At 42.7% G+C, this 22,848-nt stretch overlaps 1 protein-coding gene across 1 annotated transcript in view; it reads left to right on the top strand.

The window, feature by feature from the left end:
• Positions 1–22,848, top strand: part of fbxl13 (F-box and leucine-rich repeat protein 13) — a 256,189-nt gene that overhangs the window by 151,774 nt on the left and 81,567 nt on the right. The window contains exon 13 of the mRNA XM_039761026.1: positions 22,723–22,821. Within this exon, the coding sequence (XP_039616960.1) occupies positions 22,723–22,821 (99 nt within the window). The remainder of the gene's footprint in view (positions 1–22,722; positions 22,822–22,848) is intronic.

The following is a 22,848-nucleotide window of genomic DNA, read 5'->3' on the forward strand; positions in this document are numbered from 1 at the left end:
GTGGACATCTACCTCAAAGACACAAATCCATGTGTCAAACTTGATACTGTATGTTTTTGCTCACAATAGGAAAAGAAGAAACTAATAATGTTAAATATAATAGTACAAATAGAGAAAGGATACAAGAATAATAACTTTCTGCATCATGCTATCATGAGTGAAAATGTGCATCCACTTAAGACATTTGTTCGGATGAAGCCCTACAGGCACTGCGACCCTCCAGGACCAGGGCTGCACACAAGCTCACTCAACATTTGGTAGAAGGAAAGCACAACTTTTGCAGTGGTTTTCCTAACTTTCACAACTCCACATTCAATGCAATGTTTAACTTTCTTTAAAAAAAATCATAACTTTCCAGTTAGGAAAAATGCATAATCAAAATCCGAGAAGTCACTGACGGGCAAAATTATGGCTGGCAAGTTGCCTGAACCATTGCCATTTCCCAAGTTTTCATTTGTACAGTGGAATTTCAAAGAAAAACATTCAAGGAAAGACCCATGCAACTGATTCTTCACTGGCTTGAAATAATTTTTACTAATTAAGAAACAGATCATTCTGGAGTACCTCATGTGTTTAAACTGATTTACTTGGTTTATTATTACTAAGTAATTTTAAAAATATCTGGGATTGTTTAAAATGTCTTTATAGATGAAATATGAAGGTGGATCTATGATTTACTTGCTGACATTCAGTTGATCACCTCTTATCAAAGGAAAAGAGAGAAATTCATTTAGTATACCTATATTACAGAAGAATAAGATTACTCAGAAATAAGAATAGTAATTACCTGTTTGCAGAGTTTATAGGGATTTACATATAAAGTGAGCCATAAGAGAAATGGCAAATGCTGCAGTAATGTACAAACATCTCCTCAATAACTCATAAAACAACAACATAGTATAACCTGTGTCACAAAAACGAGACATAGACAGAAAAAGGTTTGGGGTAGCCACCCGTGTAATCTGGTTTCCTGGCTGCAAAAGTCGTTTTTGTCAAATTAACCAGCACTGAAGTGCATACAACGGAGTCCAAAACAAGACTAAGGGAAAAGGGGCAGGTTTTTAAAGGGGAAGACAGGAAGTGAGGTCATAAGGATCGAGCACGTGGTCTTCAACCATTGGATCACAGCCGGACGTGACATCAGAGGGGCCGGAGCTGGTGTGGTCAACTTCCATTGGCTCGGTCCCGGAGGTGATGTCAGGAGAGCCAGGTGGAATCCCCTGGGAATGGTCTACAGGCAAAGGAGAAAAAGAGTCACTGTACTCTGACACTTCCCGGCATGCCTCCGAACTGCCTTCATTCAAGCCCTTTAGCTGCCTCCCATGCGCACGTGGGTGACACCTGTTTTTTTTCTCCATTCCCACAGTTACTAATAGATAATATAATATCTACATAATTCAGAGGTATGGAGATGGACTCAGAAAATCATACATTCTGCTGTCTGTTTGTATGATGTGAGTTTTTTGTTACTAGCCAACCTGTGGCGTACCATATGCCGCATAATCAGGCCGGTTTTTTAATAATTTTTAAGCACAGGGAGAAAATTTAACATTTGCAAAATCGGTAATGTAATTTACCCCGGTGGACGAGAGGGTGGCCTCCCTCCGCCTTCGGGTGGGGAAGGGTCCTGACTGTTGTTTGTGCGTATGCGCCGAACAGCAGTTTGGAGTATCCACCCTTTTTGGAGTCTCTGGAAGGGTTGCTAGAGGGCATACCTTCTGGGGATTCCCTCGTTTTGCTGAGAGACTTCAATGCTCACGTGGGCAATCACAGTGAGACCTGGAAGGGCATGATTGGGAGGAATGGCCCCCCCGATCTGAACCCAAGCGGTGTTTTGATATTGGACTTCTGTGCTCGTCATGGATTGTCCATACGAACACCATGTTCAAGCATAAGGGTGTTCATATGTGCACTTGGCACCAGGACACCCTAGGCCTCAGGTCGATGATCGACTTTGTGGTCGTGTCGTCGGACTTGCGCCATATGTCTTGGACACTGGGTGAAGAGAGGGGCGGAGCTGTCAACTGATCACCACCTGGTGGTGAGTTGGCTTCGATGGTGGGGGAAGATGCCGGTCAGACCTGGTAGGCCCAAACGTGTTGTGAGGGTCTGCTGGGAACGGCTGGCAGAGTCCCCTGTCAGAAGTAGCTTCAACTCCCACCTCCGGCAGAACTTCAACCACGTCCCGAGGGAGGTGGGGGACATTGAGTCCGAATGGGCCATGTTCCGTGCCTCTATTGTTGAGGCGGCTGACCGGAGCTGTGGCCGCAAGGTGGTCGGTGCCTGTCGTGGCGGCAATCCCGAACCCGTGGTGGACACCGGCGTGAGGGATGCCGTCAAGCTGAAGAAGGAGTCCTATAGGACTTTTTCTCCTGTGGGTCTCTGGAGGCAGCTGATAGGTACGGCAGGCCAAGCGAACGCGGCTTTGGTTGTTGCTGAGGCAAAAACTTGGGCATGGGAGGAGTTTGGAGAGGCCATGGAGAACGACTTTCGGACGGCTTCGAGGAGATTCTGGTCCACCGTCCGCGCCTCAGGAGGGGAAGCAGTGCAGTGTCAACACCATATATGGTGAGGATGGTGCGCTGCTGACCTCGACTCGGGACGTTGTGGGTCGGTGGGTCACCGATTCTGTTCATAACTTTTATGGACAGAATTTCTAGGCGCAGCCAGGGTGTTGAAGGGGTCCGGTTTGGTGGACTCAGGATTGGGTCACTGCTTTTTGCAGATGATGTTGTCCTGTTTGCTTCATCAGGCCGTGATCTTCAGCTCTCTGGATCGGTTCGCAGCTGAGTGTGAAGCGGCTGGGATGAGAATCAGCACCTCCAAATCCGAGACCATAGTCCTCAGCCGGAAAAGGGTGGAGTGCCCTCTCAGGGTTGGGGGAGAGATCCTGCCCCAAGTGGAGGAGTTCAAGTATCTCGGGGTCTTGTTCACGAGTGAGGGAAGAATGGTGCGTGATATCGACAGGCGGATCGGTGCGGCATCCGCGGTGATGCGGGCTCTGCATCGGTCTGTCGTGGTGAAAAAGGAGCTGAGCCGTAAGGCAAAGCTCTCAATTTACCAGTCGATCTACGCTCCTACCCTCACCTATGGTCATGAGCTATGGGTAATGACCGAAAGAACGAGATCGCGAATACAAGCGGCTGAAATGAGTTTCCTCCGCAGGGTGTCTGGGCTTTCCCTTAAAGATAGGGTGAGAAGCTCAGTCATCCGGGAGGGGCTCAGAGTAGAGCCGCTGCTCCTCCGCATCGAGAGGAGTCAGATGAGGTGGCTCGGGCATCTGATCAGGATGCCTCCTGGACGCCTCCCTGGTGAGGTGTTCCGGGCACGTCCAACCGGGAGGAGGCCCGGGGAAGACCCAGGACACGCTGGAGGAACTATGTCTCCCGGCTGGCCTGGGAACGCCTTGGGATTCTCCTGGAAGAGCTGGAAGAAGTGGCCGGGGAGAGGGAAGTCTGGGCCTCTCTGCTTAAGCTGCTGCCCCCGCGACCCGACCTCGGATAAGCGGAAGAGGATGGATGGATGGATGGATGGATGGTAATGTAATAAATCAGCAAGAAAAACAACATTGTAACAATGCATGGAACGAACCAACACACAATCGTCCGTGCGGCGTAGCGAGGTGGGAGGGGGGTGTGTACAAAGTGCAGGAGCATCTATGAAGACGCATCTTTGTCGCGGATGCGAATTGCTGTATGTAGCGTGTACAACACTTTGCTATGCTGCACGCGGTTGTGCGTCGTAACCGAAAACTCGTTTTTTAAAGACTGCTCACTTCATTGTGTTTTAACCTGAGTTGTAAAGAAATGTTTTAATGATCCCATGGGATACCCCTCGCAAACAATTTTACACGCTGCATATGGCGATTAACCTCCACGAGAAATATGCCTCTATTAACAGTCAACGTGTGGGAGGGGGGTGTGTACAAAGGGTAGGGACGAAAACAGTGGGAGCGTATGAGTCGCACTTAGTGGCAATTCCACGGTTTGCAGCCCGAATGGTGTTCAACGGCTTACCCACACCTAGACACACGCTCAATCTCATGCATAATTATTTACTGAATGGTAAACACTTCTGGAAAGACACAGTTGTCTAAAACAGGTTAGTGTGAGAATACAACAGTAAGTGAATGAAAAGATGGAACTCTGGAGAGAGCAAAATACAACACAATAGTGAACCTGCGGCATAACGCTGCATAATTATTTATTGATGGTTGATCACTTCTGGAAAGACACAGGGACACCCCTCGCAAACTGTTCTACACGCCGCATACAGCGATTCACATCTGCAACAAACAAACTGTTTTACACACTGCATACAGCGAATCACATCCGCGACATGATTTTTCCTAGATGGTCCTGTCGCGTCCACCCTCGCACTCGAAGCATACACACTGCCTGCTCATGTGCCCGGTCGCAAGCCGCGTCCAGCCTCGTTCTCGAAGCATACACACCGCCTGGTCATGTGCCCGCTCGCAAGAGAAACTCACGGAGAGCCGCCCACCAGCTGCATGTGCGTGTGCCTCTGTCTGTCTCTGGTGCGGCTTTCTCTTGCGCTGCCTCTGTGTGAACCGGTCAGGCACAGAGAAGGTCAGTTGCTGACAGAGCGTCTCGACTGTTGCAGGGCCTGCATTGATGAAGCAGGTGAGACGGTAATGAAACAGAGGCACAGGGCTTATTGGTTTTTAAAGACTGCTTCCTTTATTGTGTTTTAACCTCAGTTTTAAAGGATTGTTTTAAGGATCCCATGGGATACCCCTCGCAAACTGTTTCACACGCTGCATATGGCGATTCACCTCCGCAAGAAACATGCCTCTATGAACAGTCAACGTAGCTCGGAAGTACATGACATTAACCTGACCTGCACTGCATGTGGCCTCTACGACAGACGAACATAAATGACGCCATTTTTTCTGTGTCTTTGCGTCCGAGTTGGTGGGCATGGCCCTGCGAGTTGTCGTCGTATCCAATGGTCTTGGAGTTGGTAGGCGTGGCTCCTTCCTGTGTGCGCTATAGGTGTCTCACTTGTCGGCGGTTTAATGAATCCACGCCCCTTCCGGCGTGATTTTCATGGTTGTCTTGCCTTAGTGAATTATATATATAGATAATCATTGTGTTGTAGATTGTGTCCTTTTGGAAGTCCCAGTCATTCTGCAATTGAAAGGTTAGCAGTAGAATTTAGGTAAAACCCACTATTCCTTAAGAATACTTCCCTATACTCAAGCAAGAAATTACAATTCAATTATTTAATTTTTAGTTCCTCCAAAAACCTTACTGACATCCCACTAGTTTATTCAAGAGCTGTCCATCAATGTCTATTCGACTCCAAACTTGACTGTATGACATATTTTTTGGAAATGTCTTAAACTCATTAAATATAAGGCCTCCATTGCAACAAATTTTTGATCCAGATAACATTTTGTCCTTTCTTAATTAAACTGCTGCTTTCTTTTTCAGAATTCAGTACTCACTTTTAAAATAACCTGAAGTGTTTTGTATATGAAAGTTTTCCTTTAAAGGTTAATTTTAGAATGCTGTGACCACTAAGGGGGTGTTGCAGCACCTCAAACCCCAGACACACCTTACAGACACAAGTCCCGATATAAATAAAATGTTTATTAATAATACCTAACAGAAAGGCTTCAAAAGTGACTTAAGGCAAAACATAATTCTTCTTCTCTCTCTTTTTCTAATCTCCCAGGTGAGCTTTGTCCATCCTGTACTCCTTGACTCTAACTTGCCTGGATGAGGTTGAGTGGTTCCTTTTATCTTGGACCCCGGAATACTTCAGGTGACAGGGTATGGCCTGATGGAATTACATCTGGGTCAGTCGTAAGTCCCATAAAGTAGGTAGCGTAACTCCCTGCAACAGCCTCTGATGGCACTCACTGACCCCAACAGGGCTGTTCCACTGCACTACAGTTCCCCACTTTCTCTGCTAGTATCTGAATGGGCCACAAGCCCCAGTGATGCTGCCTTCTAGTGGGTCACAACAGCATATAGCTTTGAAATAGAGTCTCCTCTGCTCTCTCTATTACATTGTTGCCCCAGCTGGCTAAAAGAATGGGACCAGTTCCAGCCAGGATGCCAGCCAATGTGTGCTGTCCTGTACTGTGACACCCCCCCCCCAACCCCAAGTCTGAGGCTAGTAACTAAAAGTGATCAGTCATCTTTAAAGAAGTATCCACTCATCAATTTATCAATTTTCTCTTAGATTGATGACAAGCAAAAATCAACATCATGGAAAGGTAGATCATCCGATTCTACACTAAGATACACAATGACCATTACTCCTGTTGTTTCAGGACAATTTAAACTTGTCATTTAACCTAACATACAGGATACTTTTGTCTTTGTAATATGAGAAAAAAAAACACATAGTGCCCAGAGAAAAGCCTGTATGAACAAATGGAAAATGTACAAATTCTACACAGAGAGCAGCCAGGCTCAGAATCAAATGAATTTTACTTAGAGCTTTGAGGAACTTGCCATGGTGCTAACCTATCATAAGGTGCCCTTCACTTATCAAGGCGACAGTAGGTACCAAATATAGTCAAATGGGGAAACATTTTTACATCAGTAAATATCTATATGTGTAAATAACCTATATGTGCTATATCTAGCTAATACCTACACATCCACAGTACTCATGTCCAGGGATGGACTGTTAGCTCCACAGAATGGATCAGGATCAAACGCTTTATGGAAAGGTTGTTCCACTTACAGTACTACCTCTAAGCCACAATGGCAACAAACTAACTACAACAATGACAGATAGAAAAAGCAATCACAACACAAAGAAGAATTTTATACTTTGCTTGTTATAAAGAAATCATTCCACACAGTCCATATCAAGTTCTGTTTCCCAAATGAATATTGGCAGGGTGAGTGTTGCTGTAGTGGTTAGAATTGTCCATTCTTGCTTTCTCTTTTTGTTTAGTGTGGTGCTGTTGGTATGCAGGCCATTGTCTTGTATTCCACGTTTCCAGGCTTCAGCACTGGTTAGGATGTTAATTGCCAAGGTGTGGTAGCACCTTTTTTGTAACTTTAAAATAATATTGTTTTAATACAATAAACTAATCAGTGTTCTGCTTGGAGCTCACAATCTGACCATTTTGTGTTCATGTCACTATGACCCTGTAGATATGTTTGTCCAAATTTTGCAAATTCTGCAGCCTCAACTTACTTCATATAATGATTCAGGCAATAGTGTGATATGTGTTAAAAAAGCCAATATTCTTGGAGTCCATGCTCAATTATAACAGACAAACCCACAGTTCAAAGTCAAGTCCATCCAACCAGATATCCAATACTGGCTCTGATCTTTCAAAGGTAAAATGGATGGAGCCTGTCCTGTTACATTGAATTGCAATGAGGCCAATTTAAAGCCCACAGTCAACTGCACTGGGGTGTGAAAAGAGGAAACCCAGAGAACCAGGGGAAAATCCAGTGAAGAGATAGGCGAAACATGTAAGCTCCACACAGAAAGATAATGAGCAGGCAATCAAATCCAACAACTTTAAACACTAATCAATGTGACATCTTTGTATACTTAATATGAAATACACTTATTCTTCAAACTGTTTAAAAAAACCTTCAAAATTCTTATTTAAGACAGAAACTTTCATGCTTCCTCAATATTCTACAAAATTGTTTTGTCTAAATAAATTCCATGTACTCAAGAACAGATAAGACTGCCGTTCAGAATAAATCTAGTAATCCTGCTAAGGTCATGTTGGCTCTGTACAGCAGAAGATTTCAATGAATAAAAAAAATGTACATGATTACCTAATGTTATACAGTTCATAAATAAATGCTGGATGGAAAAGAAATCCAAGGTCAATATACTCTTTTGCAAACACTGTGCCGGAGATTGCTGGGATGGTGTATCTATTTGCACTTTTAAGTCCTTAAAGCCAGTGTTTGACTTCATGTTGTGTTGGACAGATTTGCTTTTAATGTGCGGTATCTCCCCACATACTGCCAGACACTGTCAGACACTGTAAAGTAATTGAATCCTCCAAAACATAAGCTATTGAATATTTTATAGTCTTTTATATTATATTCTTATTTGATGAAAATTATTACTTTAAGGACAGCCACAGTAAGTTCAAAGGTAAAGATGCAGCTCTGTTTGGTTCTGGCAAATACCTTAACACATAGACAAAACTTAAACAGAAATGAATACTACTGTGAAACAACATGAGAAGGAACTAATGTGGGAAAAATAGGCACTTTTCCCAGTTCCAGTCTCCAAGGTCACACACGGTCTGTCATAGCTATTTAGCTGGAATAATCTGGTAGATATGTTGTGCTGGAGGAAGCTGCTAGCTTGTGAGTTTAGAGAGTTTTAATACAAAAGTCAAAAACTACCATTTTACCATCCGTCACTTTATTCATTCTTTAATGTTAAGGACCAGAAAAATCATTCTGTACAAGCCTGAATTAAAGTGAAAAATTTGGACAGCATTAAGTTATAACATAAATGCCATTCTGTAAGGTAAATTGTAAATAAAATCATAAGTACAATATAACAATGCATTAAATGTACAGGTACTACTGATTTGCTCAGCATAAATAATTTATGTACAGCACTAGTTTAAAGTTAAGAAAACCATTACTAAGGCAGGAGGAATTCAAATTTCAATTAGATTCTTAAGAAGCACATTTTCAGCTCTTTCTAAGTTGTTCAGATTTGTCTATCCAGCCCTTATCAAAACTGTTTAATCTGCTTTAAAATGTACTGTTAATGATTTACTCAAAACTATCACTGAATTCATCTAGATCTGATTTGTTCAAAGCAAAATATATACTGAAGGGAAAGTATAAATACAGTATATCAATATTTGTTTCTTTGAAGGCATTGTGAGAATACTATCTGTATCTATAAAGTCTAAAATAGCACCCAATGTTCTTTATAGAATTAAATTTTAACAATTTTAACATTTTTTTCAGTCTCATTCATGGTGTTAGATGAATTACAAACACAATGTGATATCTAGATATAATCTCTGCATGTATAAAGTAAAATCTCTTGTTTCGTTTGTTTGTTCTGTATACACAGCTTTGTTTTAGAAGGCATAGGTTTGAAAACCAGCACAGATGTACTCCCCACCATAAGTCAGGTTTTTGACATTTACCCCTCAGCTTTGCCCCCTGAAGGCAGGCAGGGGCAAGCTTTGGCTGGAATGAATGACACGGAAATGCTACAACGTGATCAGACAGCAAAGAAACAGTGCCACATGTGCTGTGATAGTTAGCATGACCTGCCTATCAGCCAAGGAAACTGGGTTCAATATTTGTCAATTTCATTTCACTTTTCCTTTGTTCAAACATTTTTCTCATGGCTATATTGTCCCCCATACTTCTTTATTACAATTTGGGATTTTTTAAAAGAGAATACTGTATACAGAGAAAATCTCCAATATTAAGAATAGTTGTGTTCTAAATGCCACACATTTACAGCTGATAAGGTTTAGTAATATATAATTTGCAACCCAAATTGTGATTGTATAATGGTAGCAGGCTTGCCCTTTTTCTAAGTTACCCTGCAGCTGATCCTGAAGCTGCTCTGCTCCTTTGAATATAGGATGCTGTCTCCTACTGCTGCCTGTTGCTGACTCAACGCTGAAGTCATTCTTGTTCCTATCCTACCTGGCTGATGCTGGAGTCAGCACACTTATAATACAGGGGTGGGCAAAAGTAGGTTTACAGTTGTGAGTACGTGAACCACAGAGTTTATTCTTGTATTATTATTTATTAATTATTGTATTATTTATTCATGTTATTTGCCTTATGCTTCTTCTTATTTTTATTAAAGTGTGTGTGCTTGAGTGTAGCAAGTAGACTATAAGAATGTGTAAATAATGAGGGTCATCAATTTGAGCACTTACGAGATTGTACTGTGCCATTGTGAGATTCTTATGAGTTAATAAAGTTAATAAAGCTGTTGAGTTAAAAGAACTATTGTAATAATCATAACCTGCATATCTTTTTCCATGCAAAAATCCTAATTTTTGTCCATCCCTGTATATTATATACTGTGCATATATTTTTATATATTTATGTGCCGAATGAGGCACATTGCCTGCATTGTGAGGGAGCATCAGTTACGGCACTACGGCCATGTGGCGTTATTCTCTGAGGGTAATCCAGCTCGTAGGATCCTCATTGTTGGGGACCCGAGTGGCTGGGGCAGGCCAAGGGGTGGCCCATGTAACACCTGGCTGCAGCAGATAGGTCATTTCTGGAGGGTGAGACTGGACCACGTGTCTGCCTGGGGGGTTGCCAACCGGGATCCCAAGCTGTTTTGTCATGTGGTGGGTGCGGCAACACACTGTACCAGTGCATGCTCCCCAACCTGATCTGATATTTTTATATTATACTACTTGTTGTGTTATGCATGAACTTTCCAAGCCTTCTATGCATTGATGTCCTAATACATGGAGAAATTGTGATCTCCCATCAGAAAAAGGACATATAACTTTGTATCAATGCCCTCGTATTCAGTTGAGCAGAACCAGATTTTAAAGCATTGTTTGACCAAAAATACCCAAATCAGCATTCCTTCTCCTAGATCTAAGGTTCTAAGGTTCAAATATTGGTTACTACACCCCAGAACAGGCCTGTATTGTTTTTGAAACATTGTGTGAATACGAAGTAATCAAGAAGAATGGCCTTTTCTAATAAAATAATGTTTTTTATATGTATGTTTTAAATAAACATCCTTGTAAGAATAATGAGAATGTAAAAATGCACATTTCTAAAATGAGACTTCCTTTCTGTCCCTGGCATATTGTAGAACTTCAGCATGCTGAGCTCAGTTTACTCTGCTGAAGACTCCCCTTCTTGCTTCTGTGTGCCAACTGTTAAAAATAGGAACTGCTAATCCTGTGGTTATAAACACTTTCCCCAAATCTGGCTACAGTACTTCTAAATTGTCCTGCCATATAATAGCAGTCTTTCCATCTTTTTGCCCTTATCACTATTTTTTTTTCTTTTTACACAGATTAATATTGTTTTAAGTGGGCTGACTACATTTTTTTGTAATGACTTTATTTTCACATGTAATAATGATTTACAATTGATAACTGAGCTGTGCTCAGTTTTAAAAGAATGAGAAAAAGCAAATCTACAGCCATATTTGGCTGTCAAAGTTGGAAATAATTAATTGACACTAATTAACTAAACTGCCACTTTAAAATTACATTAGATGATGTGTAAATACGAAAGTAGTCCTAACACTAGCTCTCTCTCCCTCCATATGCCTTTGCTGCATGTTTTGATTAGTTTGTAAATTGAGATTTCTGTAAGAATAGCCAGAAAAATTGCTGCTGTGCCTTCCAGAGCTCGTTCATACCTGGCAAGCTATAGTTGGTAGAACGAACACCCAAAAATGAAGAAAAACTTGAATGCCATCCCATTTAGGGTAATTAGGCACTCAAAATGGAATGATTGATAAAGTGACTTAAATACTAGCTGGTGAGCACAGATGTCACATAAAAGTATTGGGACAGAAGGCCTGGAGGAGACTGTAAATGCAAAGCATTTCTAATAGTGTAGGATGGAAGGTGGGCCATTAAATTTCCTGGTAGTGCTTTGAGTGCCATAGGAACATTGTTGATTATTCAAGACTACCATCAAAAATGGACACTAAGTCTGAATATTTTAAAATGGTACCCGCAGTTAACTACTGATGAAACATGAGAATGGATGATGGAAAGTAGGACATAACAGAGTTTAGGTCAGGAGTTCCCCTAGCCAATAAATGGCAGCAGGGAGACCTGTTAGCTAATATTTGGCTTCCTACTCACCTATATAATAGAGAAGTAACTGGGGAAAAAGGGGACACTTTAAAAGAAGGCAGGATTCTTGAAAAATGGAACACTTACACCTGCTAGGTGTAGTTCTAGCAGAACAGATTTAGGAGTTGCCTAAGCCATTTTTTTTTACTTTGAGGTTAGCCCAAGAACGCTATCTATAGGCAGTAACAAAGAGGCATATTTCAACCTTATGAGTTATTTGTTTTTTAGTAGAAATTGTTTATACAATGTATTAGTTCAGCAGCCAACGCACTTCTGCATGTAAGAAAGTTAATTACAAGAAGGTTTATACCGCAAAACCTACTTACAAAATTTACAAAGTGTTTCTAGATCAGAATCATTAGACAGAATGCACAAGCATTACAGAGTCGTGTGTGTTTCATAATGCGAGATGCATGTATTATGTCCTGCTGACACATGGAAATTAAAGCCAGGCTTTATGTTAGACTGCACAACATAAGAGTTTCATAATTTTACTAAACACTGTTTTACTAACGCTGTTTTTTAGAGAACATGTATTATATTAAGAAAATGTCTGATACAAAGGTACTGTGTATGAAATGTAAAACTGAATTAAAAGATTCTGAATAGTAGTCTAAACTAGACAAATATCAGCAGTGCCTTGAATGCTTGCTCCTCCTTCCCTAATATTTAAAATATAATAAAATATGTAAAATTGTTACATTTTTAACACAACAGTTAAATTATTTATTAAATTCTGCCCTTCAGAATGGGTTTTCAGTTAAGATTTGTGCTTCATGTATGTAGTGCTCTCAGATCCCCAGCATCTCAGTTTTCCACACACAAGTCATTAACAGCATTAGCTGGCAGAGATCCCAATCATCCTTAGTTTAAAAATACAGAATATGAAGGCTTTCATTTTATACCTTTTTGTATTAGCAAGAAAAATATACATAAATATATACACCATAAAAAAAGATTAATGTTTACAAACATGCAACCATACCACTAAAACCATAACTGCGAGATATACAAAGAAAATTTCCCATAACCTTACCAACCCCCAATCCTCAAAGCCTAGGATTACAATAGCTAAAAAAAACATTACTGGCTATCCCACGCTGGTCTTGCAGACTAGCAGAGCAGGCATTCAGTTGAAAGAAAGATGGAAGCAGACAGAGAAAAAGGGTAAAGGAGACAATATTATAACTTTCAAGAGAAAAAGGAGACACAAATATAAGCTATAGAGTCAGATAGACAGTACAAAATATACATATCATTGACAATAAACAATTATTTTACAATCAGTTTTTAGTGCTGCATGTTGTGTTATTATGATGCAGATTGTTCTGATATCATGGATGTAAAGGGAAGTTTAGCCTCAGCTGTACCAAGAAAGTAAAGTTTTAGTTCATAATGTTAGTTCATTAGTTATTCCTCTTCTCTACAGTCAGAGCATAGGGCCTTCACTGTAAATTTACATCTCTCTCTATCTTGGGCCCTCTGCTTTGCCTCTTCCTAGGATAGACAGATGGTCTTGAGTTCTGACTGTAAGTTTCTTTTCTATGTTAGGGCTGGTATTCTTCTTTTCCTTTTTTCCTAGGGGTTCCATTCTAAGGCATAGCATGGAATTTGTATCTGTTCCCTGTGTAAGATGTGCTTGATCCACTTTCCTCACCTGGATGGTATTGTTGATGGAGTGCTGTTGGATTCTCTGCCAGAGCTCCTGGCTGGAAATCTGCTCTGGCTACTTAATGTGTTGGATCTGTTGTAGGGAGGTATTAGTGAAGACTTGTATCTTCTGGTCAAGGTATTTTAGTCTCTGCTACATACAGTAGCACAAGATTTGGCTCTTCTGCTACATATACTCTTACTTTACTTTGGTCATTTCCTATAGTTCTTTGATGAGAATCCTGCAGTTTTGGTTTCTGTACCAGCTGGATTTTTTTGTAGTTTGGGGTTGCTATTTTCAAAGTTCGCTATTTGCCTAAAGTTCATAATTTGTAATGGAAAAATAGAAATTTTCAATAAGTATAAAAATTTGTGCAAATGCATATGACAGGAATTGACTAAAAGTAAGGAAAAAGGTGAAAACGAAAAGGATAGTTGTAAAACATATGGATTTATGTTCCAGACTTTCCTAGAGGGTTAAGATGACATAGAGGATCTGATAAGAGCCCTACCGCATGGAGCTTTCAAGGATTCAGGTGTGACTGTTGTCCATATATAAATTAGTATATATCATCTTTATTTCCCAAAATAAATGTATGCATCCAGAAAAGAGATCATAAGTCCAGATTTTGAACATGATAAGGGACTGTATTCTGAGACAGGCTTTTTACTGGGAGATAGAGAGAGAGAGAGAGAAAGGAATGTAAGATAAAGCAAATGAGAGGGCAAAGAAGACTAGAGGTACTGAAGAATAAGTCCAAACTGTGTAAAATTATTGTAGTGTTGGTATAGGGTTCCAAGTGGCAGACTGGGTGGAGACTTTCAATGTTTCCCTAGAATGCTAGAGGCAGATGGCCCAGTAAGTTCTGAAGATGCTGACGCTGACCCTCTCTTTAGAAGAACTGGCAAGGATGATGGTTAATTGGCATTAGAGAAAGCAATCAAGTTAGGAGTGAAAGCAATCATAGATGTCCATCAGGAGACAAGAGAATTTCCAGAGAGTGTGTTTCAAGTTATACTGTATTTTATGTTGCACATTATCCTCCCAATTTCAGACATGGAAGTAAATGTTTCCCTCCTACCTATTCATAACAAGCTGTCCTTGTGGCTCCACCCACATAGTGAAACAGGACAAACTTTAAAAATCAATAAAAAAAAATGTAATTCTGGTCAAGCAGAAAATAGGTACACTCCAACGTCAAATGCTGCCACTGTATCTGATCATGTTCATCTCTGACGGGAGAGCTTCTCCTGCGTGGGGAGAAAAGCACATGGCCGTGATATCTTTGACAATCAGCAGCTACCCTCTAAAACACACGTAGCTCTGATCTCTCTCTCTCTCAAAAACATCAAACGTTACTCCTTAACAATCTGTAGATGATAATGTCTGTGAACAAACAGGTATCACTAGCTAAGCAGAGGCAAGGTGCACTCCAACACATGGCAAGAGGTAGAGCGACTCGAGTGGAGGCTGGTGCGATGGAAGATATCACAAAATCAACCGGAATGTTCAAGCAAATTATAGAAAAAAACCTGATCCAAATGTGTTAAGTAGGTCTTTCATGAACAGCTGACAGACATACAGGCAGATATATATATATATATATATATATATATATATATATATATATATATATATATATATATATATACTAATAAAAGGCAAAGCCCTCACTCACTCACTCACTCACTGACTCACTGACTCATCACTAATTCTCCAACTTCCCGTGTGGGTGGAAGGCTGAAATTTGGCAGGTTCATTCCTTACAGCTTCCTTACAAAAGTTGGGCCGGTTTTATATCGAAATTCTACGCGTAATGGTCATAACTGGAAGCAGTTTTCTCCATTTACTGTAATGGAGATGAGCTTCAACGCCGTGGGCGGAGTTTCGTTTGACATCATCACGCCTCCCACGTAATCACGCAGTACATAGAAAACCAGGAAGACCTCAAAAAAGCGCTCAAGAAAACATGCATTATATAATTGAGAAGGCAGCTAAACAATAAGAAGCGGCGAGTGACATATACTACCATATATTCATGAGTGTTGCCAGCTCGGAAAGAAAGCAAGGTGTAAACCTAAACTTTAAATTAAGTTCATAGACAGGCTACCGCTGGCGTTTCACATACACACAGGTAATGCGGGATACAAGTTTAATGAGAGGACGCAGGATATAAACGAGAGTTTTGATCACTTTGTAACTAAGTTAAAATTGTAGGTGAAGGGGTGTGCTTATGCAAATTCCGAGACTGTGTTTGTGGGGATTGACAGTTAAGGCGGGTGGGGAGTCACGTCATCATCTCCCCTCCCACCTCATTTTGCTCTGAGCTGAGCTCCGCGCTAACGCTGTCTTCCGAAGCAAATTCCTCAGACTGCCACCAAATACTCACAGAAAAATCCACAAGTTAATACACACGCTGTCTCTATAGAGTTTCTACACACTAAATCCTCCAGGCACTACTTACAAAAGGTCACATTGACAATCGTGTTACGTTATTTTTAAAATCTTTCCTTTTCTTAGCACAAGCACAGCCGAGAAGCTTCGATGCATGTGCTCCATAACGCATTAAAAAATAATGCATTTAATCACACTTTGCATTACAAGCAAAGGGGAGCTTTTGTCAATGCATGATTTCCTGGTACACGGATTACATTGATCAGCGCATCCCAATTCTTTACCCTCGCACCACCTTAGTTTGAGAAGAAGTATGAAAAAATATGAGGTTAACACAGAAAAACAGATCACCAATTCAAGCTTTATGAATAATCGATTCGCCATCAATAATTGTTTTGGTAAAGCCATCCTCCTTCCATTTTATAATTTTTCCGCCATTAGCCGTGATTAAATGAACGGTAAATAAAGTAAGAGCAAAGCGAGGGTGACTTATTTAGGCAGGCATATATATGACAGCAACACTCATGACAATGTCAATCATGTTACGTTATTATTAAAATGTTTCCTTTTCTTTTCATTACTTCTTTAACACACTATTTCTCGCTGCCAGGCGGGTATTTTGCTATATATATAATATATGAATGACCTCCAAAGAGCGCTGAGACTTTTGATATCATGAACGTGTCTGCAAACTGGGGTCTCCTGCAAAGCAAAAGTCGAGCAGCCGACGCGCCAAGATAGCTGTGCCGCCTTTGAGACGCTGACTGCGCTTCTGCCTTAAGTCAAAGTGAGCACTTTTAATTTTTTTCATCCTCCCCCTGCGCTATAGCCCAGACAAGTGCAAACACGGGACCCCTTTTCTACACCACGGCAAAATAATATTAAGGCGATTCACAATCGAGGCGAGGCACAAATTTGAACGTTCACATAGAAAATGTAATTTCAATGTACCTGTACTTCTTAAAACGTTAATGTTTTACTGTTTAATAACTTATAGACTATAATTTATTATTTTTCCCTTGCACTCAGTGACCAAACCTATACACACACATATAGACACATACAAACATACACACAAGTATATGTATGTGTATATATTGTGGAAGACTGCCGGCTTCCGAGGCCGGTCCGCACCCCCAGGCCGACAGGAGGAGCTCTCCAGACAGCGGGATTGTGCTCCGAGGTCCAGCAGGGCCTTATGGACTCTGTGGTGTTTATTCACAGCCCTGCTGGATACCTTGGCGCCACCAGGAGTCGCTGTGGGGGACTTATCGGCTCTGTTGTGCCTTATGACCCGGGAGTACGTCATGGTCACGTGACAGGAAGATATGGCGTGCTCCCGGGTTGAAGTAATGGACTTATTGCCCTGACCCGGAAGGAGTAGGGAACTGTGGACTCCTGGGACAGGAACACCTCCGGGTCAGGGGCTATAAAACGACGCTGCCTCAGTCCAGACACTGAGCTGTGCTGGGTGGGAGAGGAGCAAAGTGTCTGGGCGAGGAGGAGAGGTTATAGCGAGTTTAATAGTAGTGGTTTGTTTAGAGTGTGTTTGTTTGTAGTGTGGAAGGTGCTTGCTGCACTGTGAGAAAAATAAAAGGTCTTGGACTGTTACCTGGTGTCAGGAGTCGTACCTGAGGGTTCGAGGGTGCACTACTGCCCCCTACTGCCACACTGGCGTAGTCGGCAGGATTCTCTGGCCGTCTGTTGGCAGAGGACCTGCATAACAAACAAATTTTGTGTGGGCAGACAACCCTCGGGGGATTCCCCATCTTTACACGGAGGTGCACACCACCATCCGCTGCCAAGGAAGCGGCAACACTGCGTGCTATCCCGCTCTATAGGGCCATGGGAAAGAAAACGGGAAAAAAGAAGGTCAGTCCCAGCCGCCTGCAGGGCATGACGGACGCCGCGATGTCCTGGACACTCCTGACCGGGAGCGAGGAAGACAGAGCGCTGATACGGGCCAAACAAGCCCGGCCGCGAAGACCCGGGACACGGACAACTGCCGAGAGCATCATACTCCCTAGACGGTCCGGGGGTGCCGCATTCCATTGCGGAGGCGGCTGCAGGTAAACCGCCCGACGTCCCGTCTTTTTTATCCTGTTTTACAGACGTCCGCCGGGAGGATTGCAGCGGCGCCTTGGACGACTACCTCGTGCCCGGCAAAATGGCGCGGCTCCCAAAAGACAAGCCGTGGCGTAAGACGGCTAGAGACAGCCGCAGTCGGCGACAACAGACTGGTCACCCGCGGTGGATGTCGGACGGTGGAGGAAACCCGAGTCCGCCGACGAGGCCGGTCGCCCCTAACGGGTCCGAGCCTCCTCGGCGGGAGGGGAAGGCGGGCGCGCCGAAAGAGAAAGCCGCCGACAAAGAGGGACGGGTTGTGGCTGACGAGTCTGCCGCGTAAAGGAGAAGGCAGATCGCAGCCGGCTTCTAGTAGCCAGCCGTCCCTCTGAAGACTCCAACTCCCAGGAGCCTGTGCGCGACCCAGCGGAACACGTGCCGGGAGGCGACGTGCTCATTGGTTCCCGGCCGGAAGGTAAGCTCAACGCGGAAGCGAAAATGCAGCCGGCCGTAATAACTAACTGTTTAGACTTACAGGGTCTCGAAATACCTCGAGCCCCTGCACCGTTTCTTGCAGGGTGTCGAAGAGCTGAAGGAACGTGTGGAGGAACTAGGAGCGACGGCAGCAGCACCTGTGAAGGCGCTGAAGGATTTTGTGCAGCGGCTGCTGGAAGCTCGGAGATGGTCGATGCGGGAGTACAGGTGAGTCCCTCCGTGTCGTAGAGAATAAGGGGACACAGTGCGATCGGGCACCGCAGAGAATGAGTAGCGTGTCAAAGCACTGTGTACCCGACAAGAGACTGGGGCACGATGACTGAATGGTCGGGACTGGAGCAAACAGCCGGGGCATGCGCGTGGCGTGGCTTTCCGGCGCAGTACGGCTCACCAGGACCCGACCGGTCTTAAGTGCGGGGTAGCGCCGGTGGTAGGAGTGCCGGGGATGCGCCGCTCGTGCCGGTGCAGCTGAATAGTGCTGTGCATCGGTGCGGACGGTGCAAATGACGCCGACTCCCAGTAAACGGAAGGTAGCGGGTGTGCAGACAGCACAGAGGCTCTCCTCTTCCCATGGAGGGCCTCAGGCTGAGCGCAAGCCCCACATTAAGCGGGAGATCCCCAAAAGGAATGGTGGGTCTCCCAACAGGATAGAAAGAAGGCTTGAGGGCAGCCAAGCGGCCGTAATGCCCTCCCTGGCAGGTGAAGGGGCGGAGTCGACGCTGACGGAGTTCCCGAGGTGTTTTTGGTCCCGCAGAGGGAAGCAACCAGGAGGGCTTCGTCGGTGCTATAGTTGCCGGCAACCGGGCCACGAGAGGCGCCATTGTCCCCGGGGAGACCGGAGGTACACCGTCCCCCCAAGGTTCGCTCGAGGACAGGGACAACGCATTCAAGGCCCGGATGACGCGTCCTCCTGGAGGAGGACGTCCCTTTCGGGGCCGGACGCTCCGCCCCAGAAGTCGTCACTAAGGGGGGGGAACTGTGGAAGACTGCCGGCTTCCGAGGCCGGTCCGCACCCCCAGGCCGACAGGAGGAGCTCTCCAGACAGCGGGATTGTGCTCCGAGGTCCAGCAGGGCCTTATGGACTCTGTGGTGTTTATTCACAGCCCTGCTGGATACCTTGGGCGCCACCAGGAGTCGCTGTGGGGGGACTTATCGGCTCTGTTGTGCCTTATGACCCGGGAGTACGTCACGGTCACGTGACAGGAAGATATGGCGTGCTCCCGGGTTGAAGTAATGGACTTATTGCCCTGACCCGGAAGGAGTAGGGAACTGTGGACTCCTGGGACAGGAACACCTCCGGGTCAGGGGCTATAAAACGACGCTGCCTCAGTCCAGACACTGAGCTGTGCTGGGTGGGAGAGGAGCAAAGTGTCTGGGCGAGGAGGAGAGGTTATAGCGAGTTTAATAGTAGTGGTTTGTTTAGAGTGTGTTTGTTTGTAGTGTGGAAGGTGCTTGCTGCACTGTGAGAAAAATAAAAGGTCTTGGACTGTTACCTGGTGTCAGGAGTCGTACCTGAGGGTTCGAGGGTGCACTACTGCCCCCTACTGCCACAATATATACACACACACACATACATACACACATATATATAATTTGTGTGTGTGTATGTATGTATGTGTGTGAATATATGATGTAGATAGGTATGTATGTATATATATATATGTGTATATGTAGATATGTATATAGATATGTAGATATGAAGATATGTATATATATATATATCTATATATATGTCTATATATATATGTATGTATGTATGTATGTGTATATATATGTGTGTGTGTGTGTATATATATGACAGCAGCAATCCAAGCTGTGAGAAAACAGTAAAAAGGAGGCGTGTCAGACGTCGTGGTACATTTTCTGATGCAGCTACCGAAAATAACTTCGTGACGCTGCCGCCAAATACACAAAACAATTACTTTGACAATCATGTTACATTATTTTTAAAATGTTTCCTTTTCTTTTTCATAACTTCTTTAACACATGACATCGCTGTGAAGCGGGTATTTTGCTATATATATATATATCACAGCTTACACTCATAACAGTGACAAAACAATTACATTGACAATCATGTTACGTTATTTTCAAAATGTTTCCTTTTCTTTTCATTTCTTTAACACACTACTTCTCCGCTGCGAAGCGCGGGTATTTTGCTAGTATATATATATATATATATATACACTAGGAGGCTTTGCTTCCTGCTTGCTTCAATCGCCCAAAGGGCATGCTACACGCCAGCCACTTTTTGTCTCTGCCTCTCACATTGTGAAGAGGGGGCCTGAACGTATGCTAAGGAGGTGCGGTCGCTCCTCCGAAACCCCCTCTTAAACAATGATACAATGGGAAACAAATATATATTTTTTCACCTCCTCTATGCTCGATCAGCTGGCTTGCTGCTGCTTGTGCTGTGCTCTGTGATCTGCAGGTCACGCTGTACTTCGAATATTTAAAAGCCTGTGCAGCAGCGATCCTCCTTGTTTCGCGGGACGTTAAAGTGTCTCAGAGAAAAATCACGTCTCGACCCAAGATTTTTTTTATATAATGGAGAGATATATGTGTGAAACCCACATGGGGTCCCACTAAATGAACAGAAATGTGTTTGTTTGAAAATGAACCTTTTGCTGCAGATAAAACTGAGTTCTACTACCAAAAGCCAAGTCTATAACTCGGTCAGCACTTTCTGTTTTTTTTTTAAACTTTCTCACACACAAGCTTTGAGACAGAACATTTTTTACTGATAAAACATCTTATTGCTTTACATAGTACAATATTGTCAGAAACTGTGCCTGTGCCAAAAAGCAGAAATTGTTTTCATTTACTGAAGAACTATTTTTTTTTCTAGTTGCAACAGTGGAGAGAAGCCAGTAGATCAAGTATGTTGGGGATCATCAAGCAAGATAAGAATAAATAATTTTCACATGACAGTATTATTGCTAGAGAAAAATTACAAGTATTTTAAAATAAGAATTTAGAGATACAAAACTGTCACATAAATTTAGATTTTCAACAAATGTGCAAAATGCTAGGGTGGATAGGGAAGATGTCAATCTAGTAAAAGATTTAGAACTACATTGGTGTCTATGCACAAGCAGGATGGAATGACCTGTGAAATCATGCATGCGTTCAATTAAGGAAAAACAAATTCTGACGTGATGCTGGATACTGAAACAGAATACAGAGTAATCTTCTTTTCTCCAGTTTTGTCTAAAAGAATAGCAGTCAGAACCATATATATGCCCTCTCCTCCTGTCAGTGAGGCATGAATCCTAATTTGTAGCTTTTGGTTTATTAACAGAAGAATACAGGATGATTTGCTGGTAATTACACTGCTAACTGAAAAGAAAAATACAGTTATGCTTTGAATAGGTTTAAGTTGGATTTCTTGCAAAATGGTGCTTTCAGCATTCCATTGTTGCATCAAATTAAGGCCATTTAAAGAGCTAATTGCTGTATTCAGGCCATAGACACTCAACAAAATAATGGAAAGATGCCCCTTATTGAATGTGATAATAGAAGATCCAGTGGTGTTAGACATAACACCACATAACCCTTATTTCAACAGGGCTTGCGGTGCCACACATTACTTCCCTACCTCAGCCCCACATCTTTACTTGATATCCTACTTTGCTACTGTCCTCCTCAGCCCCTGGTTGACTGTTATTAAGTGAGTAAATATTAACAAGGAACTTCTGGCAAACTAACATTCTGCCCCTAATACTTTAGGAATGCATTCATGTACATTTAAAGGAGTACCAAAGCCCAAATTGTATAAAAGAAACATATTGGTTAGGCTACAAATTAAGAGTGTATAATCCTGGTCAGAGAAAGAACATGAAAAGGAAGGGAGTAAATGATTACTGGACAGCCACCTGGTTCAAAATGAGCTTGACCAACAAACAAATAAAAATCAGTTTGTGACTCATAACTGGAAAGCAGTGCTAGCTGAGGAGTGTTCCTCATCTGTTTCAGACCTAGAGTGTGGTGTGTGAAATACTCAGTGAGATGAGTCATCTGTGATTTTCATCCATACCAGGAAAAATCAGGAATGTTTTCATGCTTTACATTTCTGCTTTCAAGCTACAGGGTTACATTCTAAAATTATAAGGGATGGAGAAAGATTTTGGTGGTCTAATCTGAGTTCTATGACATTTTGCCCCATTGAGGGGATCCATTCCTTCACAATTTAAATAAGAAGCCCATATATATTAACATACGTGTGTGAATGAAACTGTCTGTATAACGAGTACTTAGTATGAAAGCAGAAAGCACTCAGCATTGTTTATTAATGAATTCACATATTTCCATTTAGATTTCTGTGGATGGATTCAGATATATAGCAGAGGCCTGCAGTTTGCTTCAGCAACTAGAAATGAACAGTGTGCCTACTCTCACTGATAGTTGTATAATGGTAAGTATTTTGTGAAAATAATATAAA

The sequence above is a fragment of the Polypterus senegalus genome, chromosome 8 (genome assembly GCF_016835505.1).
Source record: "Polypterus senegalus isolate Bchr_013 chromosome 8, ASM1683550v1, whole genome shotgun sequence".
Classification (NCBI taxonomy): domain Eukaryota; kingdom Metazoa; phylum Chordata; class Cladistia; order Polypteriformes; family Polypteridae; genus Polypterus; species Polypterus senegalus.